The sequence below is a fragment of the Seriola dumerili genome, unplaced genomic scaffold (genome assembly GCF_002260705.1).
Source record: "Seriola dumerili isolate Sdu_G_001 unplaced genomic scaffold, Sdu_1.0 BDQW01000040.1, whole genome shotgun sequence".
In the NCBI taxonomy this organism is placed as follows: domain Eukaryota; kingdom Metazoa; phylum Chordata; class Actinopteri; order Carangiformes; family Carangidae; genus Seriola; species Seriola dumerili.
Genome location: NW_019174295.1, coordinates 4625047 through 4647573, shown reverse-complemented (window position 1 = coordinate 4647573; position 22527 = coordinate 4625047). Strand labels below are relative to the sequence as shown.

General features: G+C 41.9%; 1 protein-coding gene across 1 annotated transcript in view; it reads right to left on the bottom strand.

Moving 5' to 3' along the window:
- Positions 1 to 2343: 2343 nt before the first annotated feature.
- The window catches only part of LOC111217107 (actin-binding LIM protein 3-like), a gene marked incomplete at its 5' end in the record, with an annotated part of 37146 nt that continues 16962 nt past the window's right edge, over positions 2344 to 22527 (bottom strand). Inside the window, 16 exons of the mRNA XM_022738825.1 lie at positions 2344 to 2457; positions 2794 to 2874; positions 3847 to 3854; positions 4040 to 4106; positions 4466 to 4524; positions 6390 to 6416; positions 10196 to 10337; positions 10757 to 10821; positions 11074 to 11211; positions 13581 to 13631; positions 15243 to 15344; positions 15659 to 15770; positions 16532 to 16561; positions 16726 to 16887; positions 17462 to 17542; positions 19000 to 19058. Of these exons, the coding sequence (XP_022594546.1) occupies positions 2344 to 2457; positions 2794 to 2874; positions 3847 to 3854; positions 4040 to 4106; positions 4466 to 4524; positions 6390 to 6416; positions 10196 to 10337; positions 10757 to 10821; positions 11074 to 11211; positions 13581 to 13631; positions 15243 to 15344; positions 15659 to 15770; positions 16532 to 16561; positions 16726 to 16887; positions 17462 to 17542; positions 19000 to 19058 (1298 nt within the window). The remainder of the gene's footprint in view (positions 2458 to 2793; positions 2875 to 3846; positions 3855 to 4039; positions 4107 to 4465; positions 4525 to 6389; positions 6417 to 10195; positions 10338 to 10756; positions 10822 to 11073; positions 11212 to 13580; positions 13632 to 15242; positions 15345 to 15658; positions 15771 to 16531; positions 16562 to 16725; positions 16888 to 17461; positions 17543 to 18999; positions 19059 to 22527) is intronic.

The following is a 22527-nucleotide window of genomic DNA, read 5'->3' as shown; positions in this document are numbered from 1 at the left end:
AATTATCTCCACCTGGTCCAACAACAGTAAAATCACACCTAAAACAATGATGTGGTAATAATGATGAAATGATTATATAATAATATAATTTTTCTACACTGTATACTTTTAATTTTGAGTCCTTTGCTAATGTTACGTAGCCTACTATTACTAACATTTTGAATGCAATACATTTTCTTGTAATGGAGCTTTTAGCATTGCTACTTTTATTCAAACACACTTCTTCCACCATGATGACTGTCGACAGTTATTCCAGGTGTTGATGTATTTTGGGTATAAAGTCTATGACAGTGGTTCCTGACCCAAGGGTCGGGGACCCCACCAGGGGTTGAATGATTAACAGAAGAGTAAAACATATCTCTGCGCCACAAAATCATGTTTCATCCAGACTTTATATTGTTGCCATTTTTTATGTGAGTTACTGGATTATTTTTCCTCCATAGGACTAGAAAAATATCACTTTTTGGTTGAACTGAACTTAAAGGGCTCATACGCCATAAAGGTAACAGTAACAAACTATCACGAGATAATTCATTAATTTATTTCTAGTGAACTACTGCAAATTACATCACATTACAAATAACAACAAAATCAAATACTTCTGGATATTCTTGGGATTTGGACTTGAATCCTTGTAAACAGCCCACTGACCCATAAACCCAAAAGTCTGAGACAAATACGCCTGTCCACCATTCAAACCATCATCATGTACATTCATGAAAACTAATAAATAACAAGGAGAATCAATAATAAAAAATAGTGGCATTTAAATCATTTATTTAGAAGTTGTAGTGACAGACACGGGATATTAAATTATAAATGTTAGTCCAGTAATTCAAAAATGAGTTAGTTAAATGTGATTGTTTCAGACCTGTAAACACAAACACACACACACACACACACACACACTCCACATGGTTTCAGTTCCTGCAGTAGAGAGCGAGCACCACTCTTCCATCTATTACGCTCAGTTACAACACTCCTGCACCTTCTGTGTCTATTAAATCCATCTCAGCTCAGGCAGGATCTCTCACACCTGTTTCATCACAAACACAAATCCTTTCTTCACACTTTCCTTTTGTGAGACTCCTCAAATCTTTCTTCAGTTTCCTTTGTGAGTGTTTCCATTTGCATCTTTCTTTGTTTATCCCCTTCGCACATTCCTTCCCTTGTTCCTTCCTTTTCTCCATCCTTCCCTTCTTCCTTCACCTCTTCCTATTTCATTCCCTCACTTCACCATTGTTTTCTTCTTCTCTATTCAAAGGGCTTCCATTGAAATCTTGTATTAGTCATTTTCAAATACACACACACACACACACACACACACACACACACACACACACACACACATACTTTTCTGTCTGATTTCATCGTAATCCAGCAGATGAAATTCTGAGCTGCTTCATGAGAGCATCTGCAAGTATGAACTTTTTTTTTAAATAAAATAAGCGAAAGACAAATATCTTATTTTAAAGAGTGTATAGTACTAAAACCTGATTTCTAAACCTAACACGTCTCTGAGCTCACAGTCATGACACAGGTCATTCACATTAAACCTTACAACCACATCACGTTTCAATAAAACCACTTCAGTGAACTGTACAGTCTGTTCATGTCATAGAAATCAACTCTAAACCATATGGCTTCAAATATCAAAATCAAACACATGCCAGCAATTAAAAAAAAGAAGAAAACCTTTGGTTTTCAGTATTAGCACATTATAAAAACACCATGTGTACATCATGCTCAGTGACCTTCACACTATGCTGGTCTACCTGTCTTGTCAGCTTATGAGCCACAGATGATAGTGTTTTGGTGTTTGTGACTTATACTGGATCCTTTTAGCCTTCAACAACATGCCAGTCTGTCTTCAAGCAAGCCCATTTCCCAAACTGCCTCCCTCACTTTATGCAGCTTGGCTCCGAGTGGCAGACCAGATGCTCATGTAAACACACCGCCACCTGCTGGTAGTAGCAGGCAACTCCTCCCTCTACTCCTCAACTTCTCTGTCTGTTTCAGCCCCTGTGTGACTTATCTGCTGTGTCTGGAAGTCTTCACTCTCTCCTTCCTCTAATTTACCCATTTTGGCCAGTACTGCTGAAGAGCTCCAAGCACACACCGGTTTAAGGTTGCCAAGAGCAGGAGGCCTGTGGTGGGTCCAACAGTTCTGCTCTCGCCACCTCAAGGGAAGAGAGACTTTTTCCATTTCAGCCAGTTCCTCTTCCACTGAGAGGAAAAAGTCAGTCTGGGGTCAGTGGGCCTTTCTGGAGACTACTTTTCAAAGCACACACTTGGCAGTAGACCTGCACCGGGTCAGACTGTCCTCGTCGTGACGCCATTCTCTCAAAAGAGTCGGACCTGTTTCTTAAGTTCGTTCTTTTTCCACTGAGCAAGACGGTCGAAGGCAGACATGGACATGCCAAAGACTCTGTAGAACTCCTCTGGTGAGAGGTGACGCTGTGAGGAGAGAAGAGCAAGTCAAAACATGTTTTCTTTTTATTTTCATACAGCTTAGAGGAAAAAAAAAACATTGGCAGGGAACATTCGACCATTCTTGGTTACCCTCCTTCTTTTCTTCACTTCTTTAGCGCCTTTGAACGGTCAGAAAGTTCTCTGTGTACCACTTTTGTATTGTGGGCTAGACTGAACATCACAGCCTACGGGGGCTACAAGAACCATAAGGCTTTTAGTCGTATCTGTGTTGTCATTAAATCCCAAGTGTCTTGATGTGTTGAGGAACAGCCGTGACTGCAGTAGATTTAATACAAGAGTCAGGTTGTGTTAGCAGTTTACCTCCAGCCTGGCTCGGTCCACGTCGCCAGGGAGACGCTGCTGCCCTCTGACGGACACCACTAGGGCTTCATATGGGTAGATCTAACAAAGAGAGACACAGTATTACTGATAACTGTCTGTCTGTCTCCGGCAATATTAACATTTACAACCGGATCTCCACAGCGTGGTTATAAAGAAACTGTAGATCAAGCTGAGTTCAGATGCTCCTTCAAGGGAACTCTGATGATGTCATTCAAAAAATTTTCTACTGAGGAAGTTTGTTTGCTGAATGTTGTTTAAAACATTATCCAAACGACACAATTAAAATAACCCCAATAAATCCACTCTGGTTTAACTATCTCATCGCCATGAAGACAGACAGATTTTTTGTTTGTGTCACCCACTAATGGCCGAATGCAGTAATGACAACAATGACAGGGGCTAAAAAAAATAGTTCAACTCTCCCCTCTATTGTTACTGTAGATATATAAAAAAGAAATTCCATAAAGGAAGAGAAAAAAAATGTTTTTATGGCTCTTGTTTTTCTTATTCAAAGAATTTCTTATCTCAAGTGATGAAGTTCTAAGATTACATAAAAAGAGCTTTAATGAAAATGAAACTTTAAATGAAATAAATAAAGCAGGACTACACTTTTCTGAAGAAATTGCGGTGGGATTGCTGGCTTTCGGGAAAAGCTGGAGCTAAACACTTTTCTTAAATGAGTCCTACACAATGACGTGTTGAAACACTGCAGTGACGAGATTTCCCTGAGAAACCAAAGAGAGGACTTTTTCTTTTAGACTACAGGCGTCAGATGAACCCTGTGTGTACAATTACCCTTTCCTTTTTTTTTTGTTTTTTTCCCTGTGCTGATAAAATGAGCCAGTCTGCTTCACAAACTTTCACTGGGTCAAGTGGGTGTTACTGAGTGAGATGGATTCACCGTTCAACATGAACCTTAAACAGGAAACACATCATCCTTATCTTTTATCCACTGATTCATTCCCAGCTCAGTCACAGTTCACCGGCTTTGATGGGGGGAGTGGGGGGCGGGGAGGAGGGGGGGTATCTTACCTTGTATTCTGAAAGAAAAGAGAAGAGAAATAAAGCAGTGAGTTATCTGAACTGCAGCATTCACTGACACCTCTATTCCTCTGCTACACACACGCCGAATAACATTGAATAATATGCATCAGGAGGGAAAGTAAATCAGGAGAAAACTAAAAGAATTAGGGTTAAGTAGATTTAAGCTGTACAACAGGCTTACCTCTGATCTGCCAATTAACTGCATTACTGCTGTCATACTGGTAATAATCTGCACCAGCACTTCCAGGCTGCTGGAGAAAAACAAGACCAGTTTAGCAAGACGATGCCTTTCATCATCATAATGGAGGGAAAGGATCAAGCAAATTAGATAAAAGGTTACATTACTGATCTAATCTCATATCAATATCTTGCCAGATGTTCGCTGCCGTCTCAGTTGGCCTCAGAAAGTAAACTGATAAAAATGACTTTCAAAGGTTCAGTGGCAAATGAAGGACTTTGCCATAACTTACAGTTTAGTGAAAGGCCATGTCTGTCTTATTCCCTCTCCCTCTCTCTCTCTCTCTCTCTCTCACACACACACACACACACACACACACACACACACACACACACACACACACACACACCAGAAATCATGATTGCTCACCCTGTTTAGTCCATTTCTACCATAGCCTGGCAACGAGGCCGATTTCGCAATGTACGAGTCTGCAAGAACAAATGCAAACACATCAGCATCAACAAACACAAACTAACACAAACACTCTCAATGAGGGAGTAGGGGCACGGTACCTCTGTATATCTTGCATTTGTCTGAGAAGAAGCTGTGCTTTACAACCTCAAAAATATGGTATTATATATTACAAATAGCTGCATCTCTATATCAATTTACACATCGACTTCAGTTCTATTTAATCTTACGCGCCACTATTGGACTCCCCTCTTTGCACAGACGAGACGAGAGGAGGATTATGGGAGAAGTTTTCATGTGTACAGTCGGTTATAAATATGTAAGTATATTTATGCACATATTTGTCCGCACGCTGTAACCTCACACTGTGATATCAGCAAATTCAGGCTCATTTTTGGAAGCATATAATCTTTATCCCTACAAACACCACACCTGCGGTCTGAGATGACTTTTAACCTATTTTCAGTTTCAGCTGTTTGGATGTGCTATTTCAACCTCGGGCGATTCGATTTACATCCTCATCAAACACGAACTACAGAAACATCTACCCACAGAAACATGCTACATTTCCAAGCCAACGCCACACTGGTAATAAGATTTTATTTCAAGCGCATTTCCCTTTTGTTATCACTCCCCCAGCATGTTTGCATCTCTCTTGTAACCATTGGTAACCGCCAGCATCCTCTGGAAGGCATCTGTATTTGCATTGTGCACTGCTGCAGCTGAAGCAGCAGGGGGCAGTGGAGTCACACCAAACCCTCTCCTGTCATTCACCTCTCCCCCGTCTTCCTCTCCTCTACTTTAACTTGCCTCTTCTTCACTATCCTGCATTTCTTGGCTTCATCATTCATTCTTCTTCGGACCTGTGCACCTCCCTCTCTCTCTCTTCAGTTTTATTGCTTTGTCTATTTTCTCCTTCAGGCTGTCTCTCTCTTGTTCACGCTGGTGTTGAAAGGAATTAAATTACACAGCGATGTCAAAGAGCCGAGACCAAGCACCATGATGCAGCAGAATATTGGCCGGCGTGCCGAGCTGCTGTACAGTGTGTGTGAGCCACTGAACAATGATGAGTTTGTCATCTACTATACTCTTTGCCTCCCAACAAGAAATGTGATACAGTCTCATAGATGAGTCATGGTTTGTGTCTCAGAAATATAGTTGTTTCATAAAAAGTGATGCCAAATAGTGTGAAAACTACTCGCATAAGCATCTCATTTATCAGTGTCTTTGTAGTACAAGTACTGTCTGATAGTTAGAGCTGCCGTTTGAATTCTCATAGTTAAGGTTTAGGAGCAAGTTAGTCAGTTTTATTTTATTTGAGCAAGAATGTAATTTCATCATGTTCAAAAACAAAATGAAGCCAAGCTGGGATGTTACTGGGCTTAAATCCTCCTCACAAGGGCAATAAAGAGATGGTGAAGACAGGAAAGCATGGTGCAAGCCACAGGAGACGTATTACAGGAATTTTAAGGCCAAGTGTGGATAATGTGATTGCGTAAAATAAATCTGTTTTTACAATCAAAAGTCACATAAAGTGTGGAGTGAATCTGCAGGCTGTGAAACAGATGGCTGAGGGGTTCAAGTCACTGATCCTGGGTCAGTGCTGCTGCTAAAGAAAAGCTGATAAATACAAGCTGAAGCTAAAACACCATTCCTCATGTGACCCAAAAGAAAAGAGGGGTATGTGTTTGTGTGTGTGTGTGTGTGTGTGTGTGTGTGTGTGTGTGTGTGTGTGAGAGAGTGTGTCTTGATAAGGATCTCCCACTTAAAGCTCTGCTGCTGTCACAGCAGAACCTGCAGGATGAGGAGGATCAGGGGGAAGGTGGCCCGCTGTGTTGAGATGACCCCAGAGATCAAAACACACTGATGAACCACTCACCGCTGTCTGCGCTGTAGACGGACCGGGGAGCTGAGGACAGAGAGACAGCAAGGTGGTGAGGGGTGAGATACGGGGGAGACAGAAATAAGAAGAAGGAACAGACAGGACAATGTCTCAAGTGCAAAAACTCATCAAGAACTTGTTATGAACATGTCAAGTTAAGAGATCGAGTGCTGTCCTTAAATATGGATCCGTCTACCATTTAATGGAAAAACTGAGGAACAAATCCCAAAAAGGTTTTTAAAACTTTTTAAAAAGACTTCAAGTTAATAAAAACATGAGACACCTAAAATATTCTGTTGTATATCACACTGCAACACTGTTTACATATAAACTATAAACCCCTTCATTTCCAGATAAAGTAAACACATTTAACATAATGAAATAAATGCAGGCATCAAACTGATGCATATACTGCAGATATAAAGCTTTCTTTAACAGTAGTTTAAAGGATGAAAACCTGGATACAAGATTTGAACACACTCACATATCACTTCTTTTAAATTGATACAGTTGTTAACAAACAGTTGGTTATTTATAGTTCACATTCAGTAGAACATAAATTATCATTCATTTGAAGTCATGTGTGTGACCTCCTATTGGATCCAATATTCCCTCTACTGGGTTTTTGGTCTCTACCAACTCCTGAGGGGAATATCTGGCTCTTTTACTGCTAAATGCTCGACTAAGTTCAACAGCTATAGTCTCTCGCTCTGTGTGTGTGTGTGTGTGTGTGTGTGTGTGTGTGTGTGGTGTTTGGTGCTGAGCAGGCAGTGTACGTGTACAGTGGGTTCTTATTGTGCTGAAAACAGCAGCCAGCTGCAGTCAAAAACAATGCGATGAGAGCGGTGAGAATGAACCAGAACAGAAGCTGCTAAACAGCAACCGGCTCCAAAGCCGTGTAAAGCCGAAGGGGAGCCGCAGATACAGGTGATGATTCTCTGTTGGTTCATTACCACGAGGGACCTCTTTTACATTGTAACATTGTTTTTCACATTCACATGATTCACTCTTATTTGTAAAAATATCATTTTAGCCACTTAAATATACGTATTCTTAATTTTTTTGTTCTGTGAGTGCAAATGCAGATTAGTGTGTAAACACAGACAATACGTGAAAACTGTCAAGTAGAGTACGCAAACCTGCCACACGGTAAAAGTCTGACAACAAACAGTAAACTGAAATGAGTTTCCAGCGGAAGCGAAATAAAGAAGGCCAGCTGTTGGGGGACATCTATAAAACATCAGCTGTGTGAGGATATGCCCCTAACAGCATTATCATGCAGACATAATCACCATCAAGACCTACACATCATATAAAATATGAAGCAACATGGGTACAGCCATGCAGCATCAGGGTTTATACTCATGTTAAAAATGTATATGTTTATGGCACCCACCCACTGCACTTTGTAATTTTAATGGACTGTGCTGCAGCTCATGATTTACTAAGTTATTTCTATCAGCCTATAATATGACGAAACATAATCACACACTTAAGGAATAAGGAAGAGGCATGGGGAATAGATTTTTTTATGTCTCATTTTATTGTCATTGTAGTTTAAAGTTGAGTCGAGAGGCTGCACTTAAACACAGTTCTAACATCATCGAGCTAACATGCGCTGACATGTTCATTTTTAGCAGGCATGTTTACCATGACAACCATATTAGTTTAGCATTTAACATGCTAACATTTGCTAATTAGCACTAAACACAGAGTACAACGGAGGAATGTCATTAGTCGAGCGGGGATTTACTCATTAAACAAAGTGAAAACAAAACGAAATTTTGTTTGATGATCGCGCCAAATGAAAAGTCAGAGGTTCCTTAAAGTTGTTACAGTTCAGCCTGCAGGGGACATGAATGTATGTACAACATTTCACAGCAATCCACCCGGTATTTGTCGAGAAGTGCTGCTAACATGGCTAAAAAATGGACCAAAATCAGTTCAAGCGAATGAAGTCACAGGATGTTATTTGGTAGGAGGTCGTGTTGCTTCTATATGAAAATCCAGGACTTCCCATCTTGGAATTAGCCTCTTCTGAAGAACAGATAAGCACACACTGCTCAGGAGTTTTCTAATCAGTATAATAACAGCAGACACTATAAACCCACAGTGATTACACAGCACTGAACACCCACATTATCTACACCTCTCTCTCTGTCTGACCTCCCTGTCCACACAGCTCATTTCCCTCCCTCTCCTCTGCTCTCTGACCCTGATTTACCTCCTGGCTTCATGTCATACATCTTCTCTGAGCGGCTCCAAATTGCTTTAGCTTCTCTCTCCCTCTCTCTCTTTATTTTTAATTCACTCTTTATCTCGCTCTGTCGCTCTCTCTGAGTCTCTCCTGTTATAACACCACCCTCTCTTTTGACCTCCACCTAAACACACTCTCTCTTTCTCTCTGCGAGTCTCTCCATCTTTGTCTCGCCCTTACACGTGCTGAATGCAATGAGCAATGGGATCAATGGGAGAGTTAATACAGAGGTGGGACCCCACCCACCTCCGACTCCCTCCCACTACGGCTTGCTCAGCATCACAACAAGACACACACAGAGTCCTCTTCCTATAAAGGTGACTGTATTTACTTCCTAACCTCCAACCTTCACCACCACAGACCAGTCATCACCATTACCTCAAATGAAATCTGATCCTTGAATCTAAAGCCCCGCCTCGACCCTAATACCACCTGGACTGTCTGAGTGTTTACAAATCAAATCATGAGTCATTTTTTTAAAAGCAGAATCTGCTGTAGTTCTGTAAACAGATTCCTCCTTCCCAAGCGCATCGTTTTCAGCGCACTTAAAGTAAAGTTTGAAAAGCCAGTTTGCAGAGATGAATCACAGTTGCTTTATATTTTGGCAGAGGATTTAATCATGGTCTGCTCCTAAAAGCACAGATTTAAGTCCATGCTATCATGTGCGTATGGGAAACTCTGGTATCCATTAGTTCAGAGTGACCTATTTATCACAAAAGAAGCTACTAAATTATAATTTTCAGTCATTATGATTTCCTGCGTGTTTGTCGGCTTTTCCACCAGAACATGAACAAACAGCTTTGAATTATTATATGCAGGACCTCTACAAAACAAATAGCCTGTATTAAGTGGAATAAAGTTGCACTGCGATGATCGCCAAAATTATTACAATTCATCCATGAGGAGGATCCGTGAGTTGTTGAGACGTTTGACCTAGAACCACAAATTTCAACCTCATGGAGCCACTAGCTTAAAGCTTAGTGGATCACCAAACTCAGTAGGCAACATCATGTGGTAACTATGAACTTTTTGCCGATCCATCCACTAATTGTTGAGATATTTCAGACTGGGCCAAGTGGTGGAATGAAACAACAGACAGACTAAATTACTGACAAGCATTGCTGTTATTTAACCTGATAACTAACCCCCTGGGCCTAACCCACGGCAAGAAGACATCACACATTAAAAGGGAATTTATACAATACATAGCATTTTTGAGGCTGACATTGATAATATTTGACTTCAAAATATATTTGTCGACATATACCATAAACAACCGATCTTGATACAGATCCCTTCGTTTAAAAAAAAAAAAATGGTGACACTGTTTCTGAATCACCTCAAACCTAATTAGTTTTTCTCCAATGCAGGTTCTTGTTATTAACGACTGACTTATACTCTGACAACAGAATATGACCAATAAGATAACATCAGACAATACATGGCAGGTTTATCAGCGTAGCTCTAATGCAGACAACATGACCAGACCAAGGCACTGACATATTCAAGAGGTGAGAGAGAGACACACACACACACACTCAAGACTTACAGCCATTAAGGGAGCTGTAGCCCACATTGTTCAGCGCCTCCTTGCTGCTACAGCGGGAACTGCGTCTGCTCCCCCACTGGTCATTGTCGTGGCAACCTGACCGCGCCTTCATCTCCTCCTTCAGGATCATCCTGCCAATTCCCTGTAGAGAGGGAAGGAGTGGGAAGGAAAGAAAAAGCAGAGACAGAAGAATGGGCAAGTGGAGAGATAAATGGAGCAATTAAGAGTTGATTGAGTTGAATGGATGCATAGGATGACACACGGTGATGGAGTAATGCCGGAAGAGGCATGAAAAGGTGACGGTTGTTGTTTGAACAGGCAGAGGGATGAATATGTGGTGAAAGAAGGAGGAGGAGGAGAGGGGAGCAGAGCAGCATCACTTTGTGTCATGTCCACTGGGTGAGGTTGGAAAAAAGCATTTAATTAACCACCGCATTAAATATTAACACACACACACACACACACACACACACACACACACACACACACACACACACACACACACACACCCCCCACTTAAAATATAAAAGGGAGAAGCAGGAGGGTGTCTTCCTGTCTTACCTTGTTGATATTGTGGTTCCATCCATCCTCCTCTCCTCCAGATGAAAACCTCCTCACTCTGGAGACTAGAGAGAGAGAGAGAGAGAGAGAGAGAGAGAGAGAGAGAGAGACGGAGGGAGAAAAAAGGCAGAGACGGGACGTAAAACAGAGCAAGTGAAAAGAAGTGAAAAGTGAACATCAAAGATTCACACTTTCACTTTTTAAAATGACGGCTCTTATTCTTCAGGTTAAGTACGTGTAGTAGATGCCTGTAGGTGTTTGTACAGTGTGTTGCTTTAGTGTGAATACACACTTGGCGTGTGCAGAAGTAGCAGTACCTTTTGGAGAGCCAGTATAAGGGTAGTAGTTGGAGCCCGGGTGATAAATGCTGTTACAGTTGGAGGAGGAAAGGCGACTGGAGTTGATGAGATTCTCGTTGGTTTTACTCTTATTGGCTGTTGGCGAGGCAGAGACGTCTGGCGGAAAGACGATCACAGAAAGAGAAATCGTATAATGTATTTTTAATAAGGAGACATTTTCTACACTCGGTTTGTGACGACAGAACCTCATCTAGTTTGAAACAACAACCAGGCTCTGAGGAAGGGAAGAGTAAACAGTGGGGCAGCAACGGGACGATGCTTGTTGGTCCCTAAAACATCTTACTGTTCGACCGACGTGAGTGTGAGAGAGTTCGTCTTCAGAAAGAGAAATAACACGGACAAAGTAGTGCATTTACTTACAGAGAGGGGAGGGCACAGCGGGAGGGAGGGGGGAGGGACGGAGGAGGAGAGGACACGCATCAAAAACAAGGAAGCAGAGAACAGAAAGGAGGTCAGAGAAATGTGATGGAATCTGATACACAGCTTCCAGTAAGGAAGCGAGGTTATCAAAGGTGGACTGCAATAACGCAGACAACCGGTAGGACGGTGGTTTGTGGTGTGAAATACGTTTAAAAAGAAAATTGCTGAAGGCATTTTATCTTTAATTAGACTGTGAAAAGAGAGACAGGGAAATTAAGAGAAGGAGAGTTGGTGACATATAGCAAAGGTCATATTTCGACAACGCTGTGGATGCATCAATTCGACAAACTTACACTGGACAGGAAAATTCAGCTGAGATCCAGCCCCCATCTGTGACTTTCTGAGAGGAAGTTATGTCTTTATTCAACAGGGAGAAATGCATTCTTCACTGTTTCATGTGTAACATGCAGATAAGATGCAAGATGCAATGCATACGTGTTTCTGGCTAAGGCGACCTTATGTACACCCTGATGAAATGCACCAGAGGAAAAAACATCAAGCAGATAACATGGATTTTTATTCTCCACTATTGTTCTCAGTTGTCACTTCTGGTAGTAGAACCAAACACGTCCTTGAGGAGCTCTGAAAAGCTTTGTGTATTTGAGGTGCACCCAGGTTTGACTATGACATACACCGGGACACTAAATAACCAGTATATACGCCTGATTATGGCGCACTAATATGAAAACTGCTCCGTAAGTGATTCATGCTGTAAATCTAAATTCGTGCACACAGACCAGATCACAGATTGCCTCCTCAGACCGTGGAGGGAGAGGGAGAGAGAGAGAGAGAGAGAGAGAGAGAGAAAGAGGGAGAGAGAGAGAGGTTTGTCAGCACTTTGTTGCTCGGCGTAAATCATCCAGAGGTGTTTCTGAGGAACTGTAAGTCTGTCGGACCTGCCATCAGAGTGCTGATGGATCGCCCACACACTCGCAGTATTTGGCACTGCCTCTCTCAGTTTTACATCACCTCTTGAATCACCCACTGAATCTGTAATCTCACTTCTGATGTGACCAAAACTATCAAGCTGCACATCCATAGTCCATACTTCTTTAGTTTAGTTTAGTTGAGCTTCGTTTATCTTATCGAATCGTATCTTATCTTATCTTAGTTTTGCCAAATTAGCCTTATCAAACTTTTATTCACACTACGGATAATAAAGGACGTGATGTCTGGTGAATGTCACAGTCATAATTAGGGACCGAAAGATCAAACCTCTTCTCTTTTATGATCAGATGAAGTCATCTTATTTTCCAAAACTGAATATGGAGCCAGGGATTCCTGTGGCCCGCTGTGACTGAATGAATGTAGCTGATACAGCAGCAGAAACACTGACTTTCATAATGTCACTGACAGAGAAACTGTATTAATGTGGATCAGTAATGTTACAGCGGATGACTGAATAAGGATGTGCCTCCCTTGTCATAACAGTCATGTGTTGTTGTTTTTTTTTCCCCCAATTAATCAATGGAAAGAGACGGTGACAAATGGCTTATTTTGTCTGACCAACATATGTGATATTAAATGATAGAACACATTCCAGGAGAATTCGTTCTTAGTAAATTACTAAAACAATGAATTGCTTATCAAAATTGATGATGGCCAATCCGTTCAGCTCTACATGTTAGGACCTTCTGCAGTAGACAGAAAGTCAAAAAGCAGAATCTGAGATGATTATTTAAACCTGGACCATCTGGTCTTCTGTTCAAACGATCCAGTTGCCCTCCATAAACTCTGCGACGGAGCCTGCAACCAAACCTACACGGGATCGTAGAGAAAAATGCTTTCCCCTTCTCTGACTGCTCCCTTTTCATACAAGCCGGAGAGAAGGCCTGAATGTCATCAGAAGCACCAGATGTTAGACGGAGAGAAAGTATATTTCAGCTTTAGCTCAGATCTTTTCTGATTGATTAAGTCAGACAAGCAGAAGCACATTTCATAGTAAGGACACATTGACAATGTACGCAGCACCCAACTGGCTGACAGGTGGACAGCCTGTCAAAAGATATATATAAAGCACGCAGCAGTTTGAGGAATCGACTAACCATGTCTCTTATAGATGGGGGGTTTCCTGTAGATGTTGGTTTCCTCAGAAGCTGAGAACAGAAGCAAAAGGAGAGAGTTAGTGGCAGAAAGATAAAAGAAGGAGGAGGGAAGGAGACTGAGAGGAGAGGAGAGGAGAGGAGAGGAGAGGAGAGGGGATGGGCGTAATCTGCGTCCCACCAAATTAGTTGTGTACATTTACCGTCTTCTTAACCATAAAACTGACAGCACAAGTAATAAACTGCTATGGTGGAGGCGGCGTCGTGCATCCAGACAACCTGAGCGACGTGCAGAGAGGCTGATTAATGCCGATTCACAGGCTTATTACAGGAAAGAGCAGCAGATGGCACAGGAATAAAAGAGAGGAAGGAGAGCAGTTGAAGGGTGGAGAGAGAGGGCTGGATGAAGAGGCAAAGGGAAAGATAAAGTGGAGGAGAGGGAGAAACTTAGAAACGACGGGGAGCACATGGCGCCTTGCAGCTCTCATTTGGTGTATTCTGTATAATCATTCAGCTTTGAGTGCTGAAAGCGCACCACAACAACATATTACAGAAAATTAAAACGTTACGTTGTAACCTGCAATAAAGCAACAACATATTAAAGAAGAAAAACAGTAAAAAATGCTTCCAAATTCTGCACAGAGCGAGCCACCAAGCCTACGAAGTTGGGAGGTTTGACTCCCAACGGGCCAACCACATTAAATTTGTACACACTCATGATACTGTAAGGCACGCGGGATAAAAGCATCCACCTAATATATTTTGCTCCGTGCTGAAAAGCATGAGGGGAGTGCTGTCGCAGGGCTGGCAAGGAATAACAGCCTCAGAAGAATCGCAGAGAGGGAACATGCAGTGAGAAATGGACTGAAGGCGGGAGGAGGGAATGATGGAGGGGAACCAAATGCACGGTTTGCAGGGGGAAAGTAAAGTGAAGGGAACAAAGACAGAGTGAAACTTTCGGGGAGGAGGGAAGCATTAAGTTGATAAAGTGGACGGTTGATGGAGTGTTTAAATAAAATGAACCAGTATTAGCTGTTAGATTAAAGGGCTCAAAAGCTCCAGATCAGTAAGATCAATTACACACAGAGACTCCCCGCTGGAGAACACCGAGGAGAGGATAACTACTGCACATTTTTATGTTTGTGAAGACCTCATTAAAATATCTCACGATCATTTTCATGACCAATGAATTTCTCAGTTATCATAATTAGAATTCAGGCTGTACAATAAGTAAATATTCAGTTAAAAAGCAAAGGATATTTTATGAGCAGCAAATCCTCATAATTAATAACCTAGAACCAGCAAACGTTTTGGCATCTTAAAATTAATAATAATCAATATCATTGTTGAGTAATTTTCCTGCAACTGACTAATTGCCTCAGCTCGTATAATAAAGCCAATAAAAATGTGAAATCATCAAAGTCAGATGGAAAGTTCACGCTGGTCGTGGGTCAGGATGTGAGTTAGGGTGTTTGTTTTGGCGTGACATCAAATCATGACAATAGGTGGGGTTTGGAAGATGATTAATGATTAGTCTAGAGTCTTAGCTGTGTCTACGATGACGACATACAAGGTGCAGGGACAGTGAATATTCGGAGGGTGAGTTGGTTTCGGTCTGACGCGGGGAGGTTCGGGTTAGTATCGGCGTCACGGATGACGGCCTACCTGGCACATGGAAATGCTTGGGGGCTTGGAGGGTGGTGGTGGGTGTAGCACACCTGGGCTCTGGCTGACTGTAATAGGGTGAACTCCTGCCACTCTCACTGCCTGCAGTCAGCGCAGCCAATCACAGTGAGAGAAACCAAAGCATGAGGCACAAAACGTCGGCGAGCAGAAAGACAGACAGGCTGCTGACAGAGAGACCGACTCGTGTATAAGCTGAAGAACTACATATGGGTGTGTTTGGGTGTGTTCTGTGTTTTTTGAGGGTGCTGCTGGGAATTCTGAGGCTCCAAAGCGGGACATGACACCCTGCTGCACCCACACATAGAGCTAGTGCATCTTGCCAGTTAAGGACCTCATGTTTTCCACGTATGCACTGTATGTGTGAATGTGTGTCTTCGGTTGAGTGGGCGCATTACCGGGGAGATAATAATGCAGTGGGGATCCTCCGTGGCGGCTGTGTGCAGGGGAGTCGGTGAAGGCTGAGCTGGAGGAACGCCTCGTTCTCAGCTCCACGCCGTCCAAAACATCCTGGAGAGAGCGAGAGAGAGGGAGAGAGAGAGAGGGAGAAAGAGGGAGAGGCTGTCTATTTTCATCTACTAAATGCAGTTCATTAGACAACACAGGGTCCTTCCAAAACACAATTTTAATCACTTCCAGAACTGTTTAATATTCTATATTGTGCATGTGCTGCTAGCAATCCTCTTAGCGCACATACACCTGCTTTCACACACACAGACACACACACACACACACACACACACACACACGTATGCAGGATATGTGGTCAGTGTGAATGTTATAACCAGTTTAGATGAAAGAGTGCAAACTGTGAGTGCAAAAGAACCACAGTGTTTTCTTTTGAGAGTTATAGCCTCTTTAACTATGAAGGAAGATTTGACATTTTGGGAAATACACTAATTCTAAAGGTTAGATGAGAAGATCAATATCATGCTCATGTCTGTGCAATAAATATGAAGCTATAGCCAGCAGGAAGTTAGCTTAGTTAAGCAGAGTCACTAGAAACTGTGGGACAAGAGCAGCTAGCATGGTTCTGTCTGAAGGTTAAAAACTACATCTACCAGCATCTCACTATCTGCTCAGCTCAGTATCAGTGCTGATCCTTGCTACAGGTAGTTGATCCATCACAGTCAACTTCACTGTTTTTAAATGTTAAGAGTTATGATCGATTGATTAAATACAGAAGCACGTGTTACATCCTTCCCTGCTCTTTGCATAACACGTGTCATGTCATCCATTGGATAGAGAGGTGAAGAGGGTGGAGTACTTACATGAGAGTACGGCGATAAGGAGCTCAATGACTGGAGAAGAGGGGGAGTGAAAAATATCTCTCATTATTGATTATTATAGGCGAGAGTTATAGTGAACGTCATTTTTATCTGATTTTTGTCAGACTCAGAATCACCCAGTGCCGCTACTGTCGTATTGATTGTGTGTTTGTGTGTTTGTGTATATGTGTTTGTACCTGTCCACAGCTGTATCGCTCAAGAGCGTCGTCTGTGAGGTGTGTGTGCGCATGGTCGGCCTGATAAGGGATGATGTCAGGCCGCTGGATGTCATATATGGCTTTGACCCTGGGCAGAGCCGCCAGCTGCTTATAGTCCAAAACATCACCGTCAGCCTTGGACTGCGAGAGAGAGAGGGAGAGAGAGAGTTAAAGGAAACTGCGTCATAAACAGAAAACTGGACACAAACACAGGAAGGAACCAAGGGAGACAAAATCCAAAGAGGTGTGATGACAGACATATTGGGAGACAAGACACACATACACACAATGAAGGCCCGTTTGATGACAATGTAAATACATTTTAAGACCAGTTTCCTGTATAAAGACTTTCTATTTTTGTTTACACCTTTTAACTTTGAGTATGATGGTACAGCTGTAATTAAAGGCCTTAAAATTAAATGTATTATTATTACTCATAATACATTGTAAAGCGCTGCAGACACCCCAGTATTAATAGCGAAGTGGACAGACAGACAGACAGACAGACAGACAGACAGACAGACAGACAGACAGACAGACAGACAGACAGATGTGAAACTCTGCTCAGAGACAGACAGCGCAGACAGAATGAGCTTTCAGGGAAATCCGAGGTTCTGTCTCTGTCGGTTATATCTGATTGATGGCTATGACAGTGACAGCCGAGGGGCATAACTATGGCGGTGTTGCCGTTACCATGGTGACGACAGCTACTCACACAGATGAGCCGGTGAGGAGATCCGAGGAGAGGCGAGGAGCCTGGAGGAGAAATGGACGCCGTCTCAGAGGTACGTCTCAGCTGGTGGGACAAACGTCAGATCAAGCTCGAGGTCAAAAGGTCAGATACAACAGCTTGAAGAAATGATAATGATAATAAAAACATCATCCACAATGTTACACAATTAAGTACGTCTGACACTATCACTGATTTGACATAGTATAAAAATCTCATCTCTAAGCAACAGCAAGTTGCTATAATGATCTTTCTTTAATATTTATTTTTTATTGGATTCACTGCAAAAACACAAACTTACTGTATATTCTTTGGCATAAACAAAGATTATAAGTTGTTCAGACTTATTTAGAAATATAGCTTTGCACCATTTAAAGTACAAATTTTAGTTGAGAGCGAGTCAGTCTCGGACTTCAGTGAAAGTGTGTGAGTCCTGATAACTTCACTACAAAGTGTGTCTGCTAACTTGTGTATTTAAGTTGTGGAGCCACTTCAGAGGTTTCACAGTAGGCCTGTGTTGACTAAATGTGCAATTGAAATTAAAAACTGAAAACTACTTTACTGGCAAAAAAAAAGTACTTTACTGGAAAAGAGTCAGCTCTTATTAATAAAACCTTTGTGCCAAACTTACAGCAATAAGTAAAAGCAACACGAGCAATAAGTAAGTTTGGTAAAATTAACATAGACAATAATATAGAACAATTGGCTGGGCCTGAAGTTAAACTCAAAGACTTTGCAGGTGGTTGCCTAATTTATTTTTTTTACACTTTTACAGTGTAACTAGAACTATACTGACATGAATTACAATAAGACCTCCTGCCTGCTAATGCCACTGGGTAAATAACGTCACTTTCAATACAAAGATGATAATGACAAGCAGATAAGATAACCAATGAGACAAAGACTGTAATAGACAGTTTTTTCTTTTTTGTAATTACTAACTCATTAATTAATTGTTATAATTATCACTAAACAGCAGTTTGTCTCCTGGTTAATACACAATGCATTTTTCCAAATCCAGGTGTGAACCGGCAACAACATGTGATGAACCCACATCGAATTCTTTGCATTTTCATGACAACACTGTCTTGCTGGCAGACAGCTGCCAAAAGTACAGCCCTTATAAATATTTCAATAAAATGCTTTTTTGAAAACAAGACTATTTCTAAGGCTCTGCCAAATAAAGCTACAAGACTAGTTTGGAAACTCTTCTGTCTCTCCTGTGTAAACTGTGATATTGTAAAATATATCAAATGGTATCAAATGCATAACATCTCATTTTTAAGCATTTTATTAGTGAAGGGCAAGGTAAAAAAAAAAAGTAGAGACAGAAAACCTTTCTTTAAAACAATACTGACGGCTGCTTTGTTTTAGTTTGTTTCTTAAAATGCAAAGAACAATGTCACGTAGCTTGTAAACCAAGAATGAAAATATGAGGCACAGAGAGACGAGGAGGAACACAGAGGACAGAAACAGAAACAGAGAGAGGAGGCGGGGGCGGCTGGTATTTTAGTATCACTCACCCTCAGTTTTCTCTCCAGCCGAGCTGCTTCTTTACACATGGGGTGCCAAACCTCTGAACCTGGACACACACACACACACACACACACACACACACACACACACACACACACAAATACATGATTTTAGCTCAGTCGACTTTGTTTATTGCGTGTGGGCAGCAGTCACAGTTTTATGGGATCCTATGAAGAGCAGATCAGCCTTTCTCAAGTGCATCAACATCAATCAACAAAACACACACACACACACACACACACACACACACACACACACACACACGGGAGGCAGGGTGTAAACCCTGTGGAGGCGGTGTGTCTGGTCTGAGGATAGAGGATGTAAGTCTTCTGGTCTCCCAACACAGATAAACAAAGAGGAAGACGGAGACAAAGAGAATATTTAGCCATGCAGCAGCGCGGCTCTGGGGATGATAATGTCAGTCTGTCCGGCACTTTGGTCCAGACTGAAATATCTCAACGACTACTGGATGGATTGCAGTGCAGTTTTGTGCAAACATTCACGGCCATAAGATAATGAATCCTCCTGACTTTGATGATCCCCTCACTTTTGATCTAGTGTCGAGGGTCGAGAGAGAGAGAGAGAGAGATGAGAGAGGAAGAGAGAGAGAGAGAGAGCTGCTTTTCTTTATGCTGAATGACACAAATGACTCGGGTGAAAAATCAAGCCTAAATCCTCGGTCATTGTGTAAGAGAGAGACAGAGAGCAAGAAAGAAAGAGACAGGCAAGACAGAGCATATGTTCATGCAGTACAAGTACAATATTACTCATTCTGTATTATTTTATTATTTTATTCTTTTATAATTTGGCAATATAGTCTGTGCACAAGCATGATAAAGAGAAGGACTGCGTTAGCAACATCACGCTTTGCAGAAGGCGCTTTCTGACTTTCACTGAATTGAATTAATCCAGAACAAGAGGTCAAAAGAGGAATGAAGGAGGTGTCCTGAGAGAGAAGAGACAGAACAGAGGAAAAGGAAAGAACAAAGTCAAAGTCAAAGGAGAGGAGGAGGAAGGAGAGGAGGAGGAAAGTGTAGAGCAGACGAGCACAGAGGGGATGAATGAAGGCTATTATAGTAGATCTTATTCATAACAGTAAACCACTAATGTCAGGATGTTATATGCATGTGGATCTGATAGTGATAATGACGCTAATATATCCGCTGTGAACACACACACACACACACACTCGCTGACTCTGTATCATTTTCTCAGGCCCTGGGGCAATGCAGGCCAGCCAGTTAGCTGATCATGACTCTAATATACAACCACTATCAACACCATAAATCTGACCTGCACACCACACAGAGAGAGAGAGAGAGAGAGAGAGAGAGAGAGAGAGGGGCAAAAAGAAGTAGGATACACACACGCAAACAACCACACACACTCACACGCACACCCGCGCACGAAATCAATACTGTAGACAGAAACCATGCGTGGTGATTCAGTGCGCCCCCGTCCTGCCCACGCTCCTCATCTTTGCTGCCGAACAGATGTATGGCCTTGGACTTGGGATCTTTTATCTCCCGGATGAGGAGAATCTAAATGGCGCAGAGGAACGGAGCTCGATCCAAAACACAGAGACGAAATCAGTTCTGAGAAAATTAGCTGACTAAAATTTGACACAAGATAATCCTTCAGATGTTACTCCTGAGTGCCTCTGTCTTTTATTTTTTCCCCTACATGCTCACACAGGAAAGTGTTGCTATGTTTAGCTATTTTTAGGCAGACTTTTATTTTTCTCCTCGTCTTAACTTTATGCAAAACGAGGTTAATCGATCGACCGAACTGACCTTCTTATCTTGACCGGTGATATTCAAAAGAGAGGAAGAAGGCGGCCAGTGTAAATCTAGCGAAACAGTACTGACATCTGTGCTCACGCTATTTGAAATTCTAATGCTACATGCTATAAAGCTGCAGATATTTAAATGGCCTCAGGTGTTTTTTTTTTTGCTTTTTGCTGAATCATGCTGCCATGAGAAACAGCAGCAAGGCTGATGTTTCCATTCAGATACGTGCTGTGTGTCCGCTGGCCTTCATGTTTTATACTGAGTATTTGTTGAGAAAGTAAAAAAAGAGGGGAAGGTGAGTGAATCATTGACGAGCGCGTGAGTGCACTTCATACTTTTCAATAGAAAAAAAATAAAAAATAAAATGAAAGCAGAAAAATCTTCTTTGGCGCAGCTAATCAGTCAACTGTAGTCAGAGATGCAACCGAAAGTTTCAACTGTCAAATTAAGAACCAAATAAATGTTCTTCACTCTAACGAAATGATACAGACACTGTTTTTTTGGCTTATAATATATTTTTGACCACAGGGCTGGCTCCTTTCCTCAACGGGTTTGATGGCATGTAAATCTTAATAAGCCTGAAACCAGTCAATGTATATTTGCTTAATTGCTGGTTAGAGCTGCTAAAATGGAAAAATCTTATGTCAGTTTGGACTCTGGTAACTTGTAGCAGGCCATTAAAAAAAGGATACAGTAGTTTAATCACAAATGGTCGTAATTTCTAGCTGCAGTTAGAGGTGAACTATTACTGAAAAAGCAATACGGCCAGGTGCAATATCCAAATCGTCGGAGCTGCAAGTTATTTGATAAAGGTAAAATGTGCCGCAACATACCATAAACGAAGCGTTCTGGGGCTACAGAGACGCCCCGGCCTACAAATCATATTTTACAGACATAAAGTAACATGCTTGTTTGGTACAAGCTCCAGCAAGAATCACATCCACATCATTTCTGTATTTTTTCCAGTGAAGATTAAATGTAAAAAAGACCATTCCAACTGAAATCATGTTTTTTTTTTTTTTTGCATATCATCAGCTGTAACCCTGCAAGAATAAGGTATGAGATTCAACATCTGCACCACCTGAGCAACAACACCTGCCAAGACCTGCAGCCTGAGTTCTGTCAAAGTCATTGAGAACATAGTGGAGGTGTTTGAAATCAGTGAACAGGAGGTGAAGTACCTCCACACTGAATCTTCACTCCGTTGATTGTTGATTGATGAGACGATGATCAAACTATTTACATCAATCTGTTCATTCAGTTCCTAATTTCCACTCCCTTCTCCAACACACACACACACACACACACACGCACGCACACGCACATACACCACTTTTTATTCCGGACATGCATCATGAAATTGATTGCAAGAGTGTGTGTGCACGCCTTGTGTGTGTGTGTATGTGTGTGTGTCGTAATTGAGTGTGTCTCACGAGGGTGATTGCTCAGCCCTCCTACATGTCTGAAGTCATCAAAAGGAGGGAATGTAACCTTGGGGCATCTCACTGGAGCTCAGCGCGCACACACACACACACACACACACACACACACACACACACACACACACACACACACACACACCTGCTTTCACATGCAGACACACAAATGTGCAAACATGTATTCAAGTAGATACACCGAGGATGTCGCTCACATGTATTTACAGATTAGAATGAACACACACACACACACACACACACACACACACACACACACACACACACACAC